Source organism: Serinus canaria, chromosome 2 (assembly GCF_022539315.1).
Source record: "Serinus canaria isolate serCan28SL12 chromosome 2, serCan2020, whole genome shotgun sequence".
NCBI lineage: Eukaryota > Metazoa > Chordata > Aves > Passeriformes > Fringillidae > Serinus > Serinus canaria.
Genome location: NC_066315.1, coordinates 34409487 through 34423870, shown reverse-complemented (window position 1 = coordinate 34423870; position 14384 = coordinate 34409487). Strand labels below are relative to the sequence as shown.

The window sequence follows — 14384 nt, the reverse complement described above, 5'->3', positions numbered from 1 at the left end:
GAGGGCATCAACTTGAACTCCTGGCAACTGCTACTTATTTAACTCAGTATTGGATGGGGTGCAGAAAAAAACCCTGTGGCCCAACTGTCTGCTCTACACAACGTCAAGGAAATCCCCTCTGTGCTAAATCTGGGGCTTAGCAAGAGACAAGAGGCTCTGTCAGGACCTTGCTGCTTCTTCAACCATCTCACACCCACCATACTTGAGAGCACGGATAGAGTTGGCCATTAGATGGAGAAATAACTGGCATTCTAATGTGGGCACCAAAAGGGTGATGCTTTTTTAGCATATATTTTGAAGATGGTTAGTAGGAAGGCTCTAGGTATGTGAGGAAACTGGTATGCACAGAATTACAAAAGGCTGGAAAAAGTACTGCTGTTTGGATTTTCATTTAATTCTTTCACAACCAACCTTTATCAAAAAAGTTATTTCCATGGCATGGACCACTTGCTTTTACATCTTTCTCACCTAAAAATAAGCTGTACTATTTACTGCTGTGTATCATTTACTGTGTAAACAAGAGTCCATCTGTATAAACCTTGACTTGGTTTTTCTCTTAAAATTCTGCAGACTTGGTTTTTCTCTTAAAATTCTGTGATGTCAGGATACAAAAAAAAAATTATATTTTTCAAAATGCATCCTCCATGCAATACCTGCCCATTCCAGAGGGCACCTCTCTAAAAATGTAGACGTGGGCATTCCCCTGTCCAGTATTTTCTAAGCACTGGAGCCAAGTGAGAAATTTGTTTGAAATCTTGCTTGAGCTTTCTGAAGCACCTGAACTCTGGTGGCCACAATTTTATTAGTTGGGAGAGGCATAAGGTAGATGTCACTGCCACAGTCACACGGCCACGTGGCTCAGCAGCACTCCCAATGCCACATTTTTCCCTGTTCAAGGAAGGCTGTTTCCTTGAAAGAAGACATACAACAAGGAGCTCTGCATATCCAGTATGTCAAACCAACAATTTGCTTGCAATGCATCCTCAGTACATTTAAGCTATCTGACACCAACATAGCAAATTCAAATTTAAAAAGAAAATCAAATCTATTTTCATGGCTAGCTTGATAAAACAGTCATCATCATGCCTCTTATTGTCCTCATCATAAATTAATTTAGAATTAATTACAATGCTGAAAATATTTCTTCTAAGCTCCTTCTGCGTCTGAAAGCTTTCAGCCTGCTGAAAAGCATTTGGCTGACAGTGCACTGACTCAAAACTCTAAAATGAAAACTGGAAGACTGACAGCCTAGAAATAGGCTGTCTCAATATTTTGGAATAGCAACTTTTTGGCAAGAAAATTCATATAGAATCCGACAACATGAGAGAGAAAATACAACATGTAGCGTCCTGACTGTTACAGAGGGAGCAATGTTTCCCAGTGTTTCCTTGTGCATCCTGCAAGCTCCCCTCAATTCAGATAATCCAGTAAGACATTCAAGTGTAAGGCCACCACATAGCAGTAAAATAAACTATCTGGAACTCCTAAATTTTAGGGTATTATTAAGTTGGTTGACTCATCTGGGATCCATTGACTTTAACTGTTCCTGTTATAAATAGACCACTATAATTTTTGCTGAGGAACAAAGAAAGAAAAGTTGGGGGGCATGCATATAGCTGATAGCTTATTTTTCACAGCACCCATTTGACTACACATAGCTGCATTCATTAGTCCCAAAGCTTTTTAACCTAACACTAGGGAATACAAAGTCGTTCTTGATAATATTAAAGGTCACTTTCAAAATAATAAAATTCCCTATTTTGTGTAATCTAACGGAGGCCAGAAATGTTTTTCTCCAAAGCAGGATTTTTGTACCATTAAGGTTTATGCAGAACTCTTCACGTTGAAGGACTCCTTGAAGGCTACAGAATTAGAGCACATACTTTTTTAGCTCTCTGTTGAAGAGCTGAAACATATCTTGATTTTTAGCAAAGAGAGCTTTACTCCCAAGAACTTGTTAGCAGTTTGAATTAATTAAGAATTAAGTTTCATCTCAGCAGTTTTACTAAAATTTGGAGAAAAGGTGCCCAATGACACTAGTCCATGAGTGCCCTAAGCAACCATTGACCTCAGTGGAAATTGAGATGGGTCCTACTTTTGATTGACATGGCACCTTGCAGAATTAGATCCAATCACCTTCCCTTCCTCCTAAGAATGTATTTTTCTCCATTAGCCATCTGATTTTTATTTTGCTTTGACCAGAGATGAAATGAATGTAGATGTTTTGGTGCTGACAACCTCCCTGTCAAATTATATAGGGACTTCTCATGCTAAAACTTGTTTGTTTTCACACCACCATCACTGATGATCTCAGCACAGCAGCGCTTCGAGAATAATGGTTTAGTCAAACGCAAAGCCAGCAGAAGGAACATAAAACAATGTGTGCTTATATAGGGCCTACATAAATAGTGCTTTTTAAAAATGTTTGGCAATGAAATAATAGTTGTGGGTTTGTTAATTTTTTTTTTTATAAATTAACCTCTGGATTGTTGGGGATCCAGAGGCTTTGCACACCAGAGTGGTTATAGGACCTAAAAATATTTTTTAAAGACTATACACAGAAGATGCCCTTTGTGTGCCATTAATAATCAGCCATGGGCCATGCCCTCACTCCATACAGTTTCAGAGAAGTCAAGCAATTTATACCAATTTCGAAAGAAGCAGAGCTGACCCCACATATGCTGGGCCAAATGAAGAAAATTGGAAGCAAGTAAGTGACTATGATTAGGGCTGGGCAAAGTGTGGGTTGTACACTGGACACTGTTTTATCAATCTTTACACTTTTTACACGTTTATCACTCTTTACAATGTTTTTCTTTATTCAAAATTCCCTGTTTATTACTGTTTAAAAAACAAAATCAGAGCAGCTCAAGCAGTGATGACATTTTCCCCCCATTTCTCAAAGACTTTGCTCCCACTCTCAGGCCAGCTTGGGAGCTATGCAAGGTGCCCGAGTGGCCTGGGTGTTGCTTTCTGCAGTGCTGCAGACAAATACTCCAATTTATTAAAACTGGCCTCCTCGCTTCTTTCACCCTCTATTGCCTCTTTTTCTTTCAAATACTGAAAGAAAACCTAAAACCTCCACATAAAAAATGTAACTGAAGTCTAAGGTGTTCCTTCCAATTCACAGCCACGTCGTTAATCCTGAAAGTGCACATCATCTTCAGGAGCAGAATTATATGCTGCCATGTTTAACTGAAAAGCTTGGTGGGCTTTTTCAGGTTGTGCAAGCCTGAGGCCAGAGTGGTGACTGTCACAGCCAAAGAGACACAGACAGATAGATGATGGAGAGTGCAGACTGCGCACCCACACATAAAGCGCGTGAGAGGAAGGAGAGTGCACGGAAGGAATATTAATTGAGCAGAAAATAAGTATTCTCCATATCCCCCTGCCCCCTTAAAAAGTAGCCACAAGATGAGGAGAGCTGCAAACGTGTTCATCTTGGGGAAACAGCCGTCCTTAACGTGACATGTAAGGCTATTACTTTAATAATGGGATTTGCACAGCGCACAACTGATAGGCTATGTGCAGAATAGACCCCGTGAATCTAATTTTCTTTTCAATGAGTATTATTGCAGTTGGTAACTCCACAGATTTCTATAGAGTTGCTCCAGATTTGTATCAGGGTGAGTGGAGAATTAGGCTCTACTATGATATTTTTTAAATCCACAGGAATGTAATTCTACTTACCCAGTCATAAAACTCATGGCTCTTTTGATTCTTTCTACTTTCATAGCAAGAAGCTTTACAGAAGCTTGTCTTTTAAAGATTCTCATCAAAATAGATAGATTACTGCTTTCTCTCACTTTTTGTGATAAATCATCAATTACTTGAATTTAACCCATTTTCATGCCTGAGTCCACGTACTGCTTTGTAAGCACTGAAGAATGAAAGGGCAGTACAGGAATTGTAGAAAGCGGTTTAAGTTTTCCATCATTCACTTTGTTCTCCCATTGTGTTTTTAAAATACTTTTCTGTCACACATCCAGTAAAAGAAATTTACACTGGCCTTATTTAATAACAGATATAAAACAACCTTTAAGTGCTACACAGATACACTTAAGGATATGGAAGTAAGCAAAGAAGGAAAATTCCTTAACTTTTTTTTAACTACAGAATCTCTTCCCTCATTTTGTGCACTTTAGAAAATTATGGAAGTCTCTACAGATGTTGATCCTGATCTCTTCAACCTTAAAAAAAATATGCAACTGCCATTCCCCCCCCGCCTAAATCATTGCCAGCAAATAAGCCACAAAAAATGAAGCTGATGTTGTGATTGAAATTATCATAAACCCGTAACCAAAATTTCTTCTTCCTAAAGCATTAATTCAGTAATGAAGGTAAACAATAGCTAGGAAAAGATAGTCCTGAACAAAGCAATTGATGATCTGTTTCTATTCCATTGCTCCACTTTTAGTTTTTACAACCATTCAGAGAAAAGACATTTCCTATAGGTATAATACTGGCACGCCCAAATTTCTAACACAGACAGTGCCATTTGTGGCCAAGCACAATTCCAGGCTCTTTGCCATCACTCACTCAGGTCACCTTTGGAGTTTCTGCTGGGCACCTAAAAAAGAATTGTGATAAACTCATTCAGTGACTTGACCAGAACCAAAATCAGATGTAACCAAACAAATTGCCTAAAGTTAATTCAGGGTAGTACCTATGGAGGTATGATTTACTATTACAGAATTATGGAACTGTTTAAGTTAGAAAAGTCCCTTAAAATCATCAAGTTGAGCCATTAGCCCAACACTGCCAAATCTGCTGCAAAACCATGTCCCCAACTGCCACATTTACACATCTTGTAATTACAATTACCTCCAGGGACGGTGATTCAACCATTTCCCTGGGCATCCTATTCCAATGATTGACAACCCTTTCAGTGAAGAAATTTTTCCTAATATGGAAGTTAAACGTCTTCTGGTGCAACTTGAGGCCATTCATAATCTAAAGCTCTGCACCTAATAATAGAGCATTGCTGTTGAATAAAAGTTTTCAGAAAAGTTAAGTGAGAGGTATATTTGGACTGGGAATGATTGCAAACTAGTTCAGCCATGACTGAATTACTGGCAGCTGGTTTGCAGCATCAGTGCATGACCAAGTGACCTACTAATATCATCATCCATATCTTGGAGCATTTACTTGGGCAGAATATTACTCTAAAAGTAGTATTTTCTGCACTCCAGAACTGAAAGATCTAAAAGACAGAAAAGGAAAAAGGAGAGAGGGAGTACAATACACTAACATCTCAATTAATTGCTTACTGTTATAGCTGCTCTATACAACGCATCCCAAATCCAATCTCAGTTTCTGTTTATTATGCTACAAAACCCCCTGTGTTGAGCATATCAACTAGCATTCCTTACATTAGACCAGCAGGAAAAAAAAAACCTCAGATGTTAGATCTAGGAGCCCCTGGTCCAGGTTGATTTCCCTGAAAACACAAATTAGTTTCTGGGTACTTGCAAACAGCTCAGAAAAAGGTGGTGATGAACAATGCTGCCTTACATGCAATGAGAGAGTAACTAAAGGCACAAGCCCACAAAGTAAACAGGAAAAAAGGCAGCTTCCTCTAAATGAGGAAAGACCAGTCAGATTAATTACATATCTCTAAAGTATTAACTTTAGGCAGTGTATTTAAGGATGACTAGTTTGAACTCAGTACATCCCTGGACAAAAAACATTAAAATACACAAACATACAGAGATTGGGACCAGACATTTAAACTGCATTGAAATGGTGTGGTGAGTGGTGGAACACAAAGACAAGGCCCTTAGGAAGGAAAGAAGCTGAGATGAGAGAAAAGCAAGCTGCTTGAGAAAACCCTACAAAGGTTAAAAAGGCCACAGAAACTATTTGTAGAGTTTATGTGTGGAAGAAAGCTGCAGGTGAGATCAAACCATGCCCAATTCCTAAGCTAGCAGAGGTCTCAGTACCCCAGTAAGAGCAATGAAAACACTCAGAGCTAAAGAAAAGCAGAATCAGCTGGCAAAGGTAAGAGAGGATTTGTAGGGTTTTTTTTCCCCAATTAAATTCAAATGCCATTCCTTCTGGCTTCTTCTAAAGACGTTGCCATTTTTATCACCCACAAAGTGGAGCCTTCTGGCCAAGCGGGGCTTCACCCCACGCCTTAAAATCACCTTACGTGGCAGGGCGGCACAACAGTGACATGAGCTGTCTCAAAGGAAGAGATTATTAAAACCACACACCTACACAAACACTGCTGCTGACAGTGTTTCAAGGCTTTTATTCTGGAGAAGTGTGTGGGACCGGCTTCTTGAACAAATTCTCAAAAAAGTGTAAGGCGGAAACAAGAACCAAAAGCAAAACATCTTTTAAGCTAAGGAAATTGTTTTAAGCTTTCAATGTTTTACTTTGAAAATCCTACAGCCTTCAGCAAAATCCTTGGAAAATCTCTTCGTGTTTATGAAATAGCATTTGATATCACAACCTAAAAACCTACAAACCAGTGCAACCAACCCTTTCCTAACTCTCTAAGGGCCAATAACACCTGCATTTCCCATGCAACGGCTAGTAAAGAAGTGCTGACGCGGGGTAATTTTAATTACAGACTAAAATAAAACCTTAGTGAAAAATACTAGGTTAAGTATTATTTTAGAGTTTCAATGTTGCCCCATCAACGTGAGCCACAACAGGAGCAAAAGAATCAATGCACAAACTAACACAAGAGCTCCACAGATGTAAAAAAACACGAGAGCTTATCTTCTTCAACAAGTCCTTTCATCACATGTCCAAAACAGTAATTTATGTATGTTATGTTGTGCTTGTTATGTATACCTGAGACTATTTAAAAAATTTATTTGATTGTATATGTAACCAAAACAAAAAATATTTCCATAACGGGATTTTATTTTTATATGTCAAGTCTATAGAAGGTAATTTCTGTACTTAATGCTATAATATACCTAAAGTTAAAATCCAGCATGATAACATATTGTCTGAGATCACTGTTTTGTCTGTGGCCAAGAATACTACACCCTCAGAATTGTAAATTAGCATAGTAATATGACTTTTGTTAAGAGGAATAAATATGTTTTCATAGTTCTTATTCCAAACTGTTGCTTTAAATTTGTGATCAACTTCGATCATTTATCAAGGCAGAGAAATGCAAAAGCCCGAAAAGTTCTTTTTTAAGGCTAGAGCCCTAAAAGCTCTGGAGCATAATAATTTGCTGAGATAATTTACCAAGAAATAAGGGTGGGTGGGGATGGAGGAGGGGGGAACAGGGGTTTAACAGCTTGCAGCATGAAGAGAGGACAAATCAACAGAAATTGTTTGAGATATTGCAGAGTGACCTACCAAGCTCTCTGATCGGCCCTGAAGTTAGGACTGACAGAGTCTCAATGTATTTTAAATATTTCCACTGAGAATCCTATGTATGTATCAATAAAAGTTTACACGAGAGATTAAGCCAAAACGGCTGGCTTAGTTATATATGTCTGCCTAATCATTTGATTAGCATGAGATAAGCAAAACAGAATCAAAGCAAAAGAATCACCTAGACCTGTGAAGCAGAGCTGGTTTATACATCTGCTTTTCCAGCAACTGTGTCTGCTGAGTAGAGTATTCCTGCAATGTTACAAGAAAAACCAGTGTTCACAGGCCTTGAGAAAAAAAACCCAGTTTGTTCCAATAATAAATCACATGCTCCTTAATAATAATTTTTAAATGTTTGAAGTGAAAACAGTTTTGTTCTTCTTTTATTGCAAAATCTTGTCCCGTAATAGTTTTCTCATAATAGAGAGTTTATAAGAAAGACGGTCACTGGAATTAAAATTAAAGCTAATAATACGTAGACATAGGTATAAACCATCAAAGCAACAGGTTTACAGGAAATCCAGAAAGTTAACTAATGACAGAAATTAGAGACAAAGGATGACAAAAAGTAGAGGAAAAATCCTTGACTAAAAAAATTGTTTTAAAAGCAACAACAACCTTCCAAGAATTCTTCTAATATTTAAAATCCTCATACCCTGACTAGGAGCACAGAGACAGGTTTTTAGAGGGGGCCACAAGGAGACAAGTTAATAACCCAGTTTCAAATCATTCCGCAAGCCTTACTGAACTCAGAGAGATTCTGCCCACACAGAGTTGAAAGGTTTAGTATGTAAGAGCTGCCTTCTGACGGCACGGGGAGATTACCTCTCTCTTATCAACTCCAGAGTGAACTCCAGCTCTCACAGCAACAATCTTTTACAGAAGATTCCTCGGCAGTGAACAGGATAAATGTGAATGCAGCACATTTTAGATTCTCAGTGTGAGGAAATGAATATCAAATTTAAAAAGCGCCTATTACTCTTTATCTGTGTAAGTCATTCTGCTAAGTGGTGATATAAATAAAATTTCATGTACAATCTTGCTTCTATCTTCTCTTTAGATGTATATACATGGTTTCTTTCCCCTTACATTTCCTGGGTTAAATTAGCAGAAGAGGAGTGTGATAAATTGAAGCTGAACTATAAATGGGTGTTTTGGAAGGGGGAAAAGGTTTCCGCTTGTTCTAAATGTGTAAACTTTTAAAAATATTGCAATTTTAAAACCTGGAAAAGTGCCATCCAATATTCACAACTGGCAGACAGCGCTTATTACCTTTTTTATATGCTACTACAAAACTTTTTGATTTTAAACATTAGCCCAACTATTCCTAAGAGTCTCCAATTAAAGATGTAACAATAGGAGACTACAGCCATTCCTTTTTCATGTCATAAGTTCATTATTTCTATTTTCTGTTTCACTCAAGTGTTTCTTTTAAAGTTTTGAAACTTTGATGATCTCCACAGTTGAAACCAAACATAAATCCCATGCAAGCTAATGCGACAAAGGAAACCCCCAAGTCTATCGACAGCAGTGGATACCACTTCTTCCCAAGCCATACATAATTAAGAGTAATGAAAAATCCCTGGTTAGTTATCATAAAAACAGGCTCCTTACCATAATCTGCAAAGCACAGTCAGGTCCAAGTTGTTTTGTTCAACCACCACACCAACTGTTCCTTCTTTTTAGTGACTTATTTAAAAGAAAGAAAAACACTCACTTTGCCAGTTATAGCTGGGGGAAAAACTCCCAAGAGCTTTCAGGCTTCATTAATTAGGGCCATCAGAACTGTACTTCATTTAAGCAGCACAAAACAGTGCAGTCAAGAGTTATGTCCCGGGCTGTAGCTATCTGCCCCTCTCTCATTCTCTTCTTCTTTCTCTCACCATCTCTTTCAGTAAATGAGACTAATTTTTCCAGCAGCCTTTAACTCCCTAGATTAACTGAAGTGGAAAATGTGACTACAAACTCATAGCACTGTCTAGCCTCCAACCCAGCACAGAATCAACTTTGTTGTACGTGTTGAAGGACACCTAGCAAGCTGCTACTTGCTAAGTTCATAACCCAGAAGTGTACATTCACTCACAACAGGACTGCGCCATCTAGTCAGCCGCCAGCAGCAGGCTTTGGGAGCAGATGCCTCGGGATGCAGGGCTTTAGCCCTTGGGAATGTTCAGTTTCTTACAGATTCAATTGGGGGGGGGGGTTAATAAAATATCACTACTGAGATAATCCACATCTAGTTGATATGGGAAAATTTAGGCTATAATAGCGCAGCAAACTTCTACATCTATCTTTGATTTACAAGATAAAAGCAACTTTTAAATTAAAGAGCCTTTCTGCTAATAGAGCTTATTATGCCAGAGACAGGAATGATTTTCCTAGAAAGTTGTCCCTGTGTGCATGCCTATTATCTTTGCTTTCCCCCTTCCACTAATGAGCATTTATCTAAAAGAGCCTGTTAATCCTCTGATGTGTGCTTCTGGTCAGAGGTAACAGTTTGAATAAAACCACTAATCACTTATCACTAATCACTGATCATTAATCACACTTTTCCCTAGTGCTTTGCGACCTGTACAGCTCCCTTTAGGATTAAGGAGTCACAAATAAGGAGTTTAGCCATTTTTTATTAAGAATTTCCAGCTTTTGATACCGACAACCTCATTCGCCACATGAAAGTTACAAAACACTGAGCAGGGACTTTCACCACTGTATACTTTTATACTGAAAATAAACAGTACCTTTATGGAAGCATACCGCCTTCAGCAAAATTCCCACAAATTACCCTCCATTTTTGCATTCAGCTTTCACTTTCTACCTCTCAATTTTCTTTCAGTCCAGTTTCTGAATTATCACTGCATATCTCTTATAAGAAAGTTTTCCTACACCACTGTTCCTTGACGCGCTGCTGCTTGTCCAAATGGCCAGACAAGGAAAGTCTGGTGCACACCAGCAAGTGAATCTTTCTTTAAAAACTGCAGTCTCAAAAAAAGCCCAAGTAAGATGCTTCACAGTAATTCTTATTCTTCTGTTCAAGCTTCAATTTCATCTAGCTAAGCACTGTTTCTTACTGATAATATATGGAAATCTTCTAATCTTGCTGCTTAAGTCACTTCTCATATCGGTCTGGATTTAAAAAAAAGAAAAAAAGAGAAACTAAACAACATATGGACATTTCATTTTCCTTTATTCCTACCCCCATCTCTGAAACTACCTCTCTCTTTCCAATTATAAAGCTTATATTGAGCCCTGGAGATGAAGGATCACTCACCATGCTCGGACATAAATAATAGAGGAGGCAGAGTTTAGCAAGTATTCCCCTTACACTCCTGCAGCTCTTATCGTCCTGAAAACTTCGCTGGGGAGAGAGAGACCCCTGTAAGAGAGGACAGTAGCGGGGGTACGCGGAGCTGGGGGCGGGGGGGATGATGAGCGGAGTAGAGGGGCTGTAAAGGGAAAGGAAGGCTGCAGAGAGGGGACCTTGTCAACACTCCCCCCCTCCCCGCACCCGAGGGCATCAGAAGCGGAGCATCAGCCCTGCACCGGCCCGCAGCATGACGTAAGGGCCGGCAGCAGCCCGGCACCCGAGGTGTCTCACGGGGAGAGCGGCCGCGCACCACCCCGCGCTCCGCTCCGCGGCCGCCGCCGGCTGCTCCAGGCTCGCTGGGAAGCACGGCTGCCGCCGCGAAACTTATCCAGAAGTTTTGGGGGCGGCGGGGAGAGAGGATGATGGGGCAGCGTGCCGCCGAGCTGTCATCGCCAGGAGCCGTCCAGCCCGCGGCGGGCGCGGGGACTCCGCGTTCGCTCCGCCGGGAGCTGCCCACCCGCTCGCTCCGCTCGGGGCAGCACCAGCGGGGTGCTGCTTGCGCTCCGCGGCAGCCGCCCCATCTCATCCCATCCCATCCCATCCCGTCCCGGGAAGCAGCGCGCAGACTTTCCAAACTCCCTGAAGTGCGGACGGGGAGTCCGGCTTCCCCGCGTCTCGGCGACCATGCGCTCCCGCCCCCGCCGCTCTGCCCTGCCCTGCCCTGCCCTGCCCTCCGCGGGACGCGGGGTCGCTCACGCCCCTCTCCCCGAGCACGGCGGGGACGCGGGAGCGGCGGAACCCCGCGCCCGAGACGGAGACCGGCGCTGCCGCCTCCGGAGCAGATGCGGTGGCGGAGGGCAGAGCCCCTGCAGCCGCAGGCTGCCCCTTCCCCAGCCGCGCAGCCGGCGCTGCTGCTGCGCTGCTGCGCTCGGCTCCGTGCGGGGCGCGCTGCGGGGTGCGCCGCGCGTCGCGCCGGGAGCCTTCCCGGGGCAGCCCCGTATTTTTAGGAACTTACCGCCCGGCGCGGCGGGGACGGGACCGGCAGCGCGGCCGGAGGAACCACGTTGGACTGAGGGACGGTTACAATACGTTCTATTTAGAGAAGCATTACATCACCCTCCGTGACGTCACGTGGGATTCCTGAACTTCTAAATCATTGCGGTCCGTGCCGGGCGAGGGGGGGGGGGGCGGGAGCGCGGGGCGGGGGCGCGGCCTCGGGCGGTCCCTCCCCCGCGGGGTGCGGGGAGGAGCGGAGCGGAGCGGAGCGGGGGTGAGTCAGCCTAGCAGGGGCGGCCCGCCCCCCGCGTCCCGGGCAGCCGCGGGCTCCGGCACCGATGCCCGGGCGGGAAGGGGCGCAGCCTGGCCGAGCGGCGGCTGCCAGGGGAAACCGGTCTCCTGGCCGTGCCGAGCTCCGGCAGGCGCGGAGCCTCCGCTGAGTGACAACCGCAGGGGAGGCCCGCGCTCAGCTGGGACTCGGGTCCTGCAGCCCCGAACTCTTTCGGGTATTTTTGTTTGCTTGAGTTTCTTTATCTAGAAAATGTTTAAGGAGTAACGCGGAGCCCGAGAAGGGAGGGAAAGCTCCGTCTCGAGCTGCAGCCCTGCGAGGGTGCGCCGCTGTCCACCTGCCCAGGTGTGCCCGGCGTCCGCCGGGCAGGGTTTGATGCCGCGGCGGAACCCCAGCGATGCTGGAGCAGCGCAGTCACAAAGAATCTTAAGTGATATATTAGCGTGTATCATTGCTTCTTGAACATTTAAACATTCTGCATCTAGTTGGCAGTGTCTCCGAGTCGTCGCCTGGGACGCTTGCCGGTGCCAAAGTTATTGTTCCACCCTGTAACTACTCCAGTGCCTACTTTTCTGGTTTTTTTTTTACTCTCAGCCTAATGCTCCTCAGCAGTGCCTCTAGCACCTGGGTCTGGAGATTCCTTTGGCACTTTACTCCACAGTGCAGTTATCCAAGAGGGATTTGTATCAAAGATACACGATTGAACTGAATTTAGCAGCTGATTCATGCCAGGAGGTATGACTTAATTCTGATGCAGTGTTTTAGCACCTAAGCCTGGAATGTCTCATGAGGAAAGCTCAGTGTTTTGAGGGTCTCAGAATCTGCAATGGCTTGCTCAATTTGTTTTTTCTCCGATATTCCATTAAGAGAGGAGAGAGTAATACAACACATACTGCCAAAAACGGGAACTACTTTACAAATGGCAATAATACAGCACTTTACTCCTAATAATACCATTCTTTTGCAGGTTTATATTAGGCTGTCTAATTATCATCTTTAGCTTTTAACAATTCACAGGCACTTTATGCAGGATTTAGGCAAATAGAAGCGAATCCTATCAGTGACTGATGATGGGTTTTGAACTCGTTTAACTCCTTAGGATAAAGCTCAATGATGCTGTCACTGTAAGCCTTCATTTTGTCAGGTGTTATCTTTGGAAATTGCATAGCAAGTGCAAAGTACCTTACCTCTAAACGTCCTGGAATTATAAACTGCACAGATGACTAAATTAATAATTACAGTTATTTCTGTCTCACAGGAAGGGCTTTAGCCTACATAAACACTGCAGTTTTTAAGGCCATGACATAAAGATTTAAGCGCAGGAAACAGCTCTGCATCTCTCATTGAGGTTTCATAGTACAATTTATGTACTCACACTTCTCACGGAAATGCAGCTGGCACTGTGGCTGATCAATGGGTTTTCCTGGGATTGCAGTGAGGTTTTTCTCCAGTTTTTTCAATGAGACCAAACTGTAAATGTCAGGTGCCAGTCAAGGACAACAGGGCCCAAATCTGCTGGCTACCTCTCTAGTAAGACTCAGTTATGGCAAAAAAAAGATGCTAAAAGCAAGATGAACAGGACCACCACTTTATTCAGGTCAATGCTTTACCTGCCACATACATACTTGGACAGACCTCTACCACTTAAAGAGACAGGCAGCTCGTGGCAGCAGTTTGTGTGTGTCTGCCCCACAGAGGGTGGTGACAAATGCTTTGACAGGTGGTTACCTTGGTTTTCGCTGACAGCAGAACCAGAGAGGTTTTGGGCTCCTGATATGAGTCTCAGGGCCAGAGGAAAGACTCTTGAAATGAGTTGGAGTCCTGGGGGGGGGGGGGGGGAGAATGAGTACAGAATAATGTCAACGGTTCCTCTGAGGTTGAAATCTGCTGCAATATGTGTCACATATTATTGCTTTTCCGCATGCCCAACTGCTGTTTCACTTGCCACCTTCAGATTCTGTTGCTCTCCTCCCTCTTCCAGCTCTTTATTTCTTTATTTCCATTTTTCTTTTGCCTATTACCAACCTTCTCTCAGTTCTTATGGCGACCCCTCTGATCTCTGAATGGGGATGTGAAAAGGAGCACTGAGATGCAGCTTTGTTTTGTTCTATGCTCACTTTAATCCCTGGTGGTTGAGCAGTTCACAGAGAAGAAAATGTGTTGATGCCTTCAGCCTGAGAACACTGAGCAGAGAAGGGACATTAAGAAAATGTAATTGCCAAGTTCTTTCTTGATTTAAACTGTGGGATGTTGATAGTAAAAGAGACGCTCCTCTGCCTGCAAAGTTGCTGCTTTCAAGTTGAGCTGATGCCTGCTTGTGTGCTGTCACTGTGAAGAACAGCTCTTTAATATGAACTCCTCTAAAGGTGGTTTGAATTAGCATATTCCACTCAGCAAATGAGGAATGTACGCAGAGTCAGTTACCACAGCTCAGCTGACAAGCCGTAACTT

General features: G+C 42.8%; 1 protein-coding gene across 6 annotated transcripts in view; it reads right to left on the bottom strand.

Annotated features, from left to right (window-relative positions):
* The window catches only part of CREB5 (cAMP responsive element binding protein 5), a 258620-nt gene extending 246832 nt beyond the window's left edge, over positions 1 to 11788 (bottom strand). Inside the window, exons 1-2 of one of the 6 annotated variants that reach the window (XM_030237479.2) lie at positions 11664 to 11766; positions 10613 to 10699 (exon numbers count right to left, since the gene is read on the bottom strand). In XM_030237479.2, coding sequence (XP_030093339.1) covers positions 10613 to 10625 — 13 coding nt within the window. In that variant the 5' untranslated portion in view covers positions 10626 to 10699; positions 11664 to 11766. Of the gene's footprint in view, positions 1 to 10612; positions 10718 to 11663 lie in introns of all 6 variants that reach the window. The other 5 variants (XM_030237470.2, XM_030237465.2, XM_030237483.2 and 2 more) reach the window with 5 other exon arrangements.
* Between the last annotated feature and the right edge of the window lie 2596 nt (positions 11789 to 14384).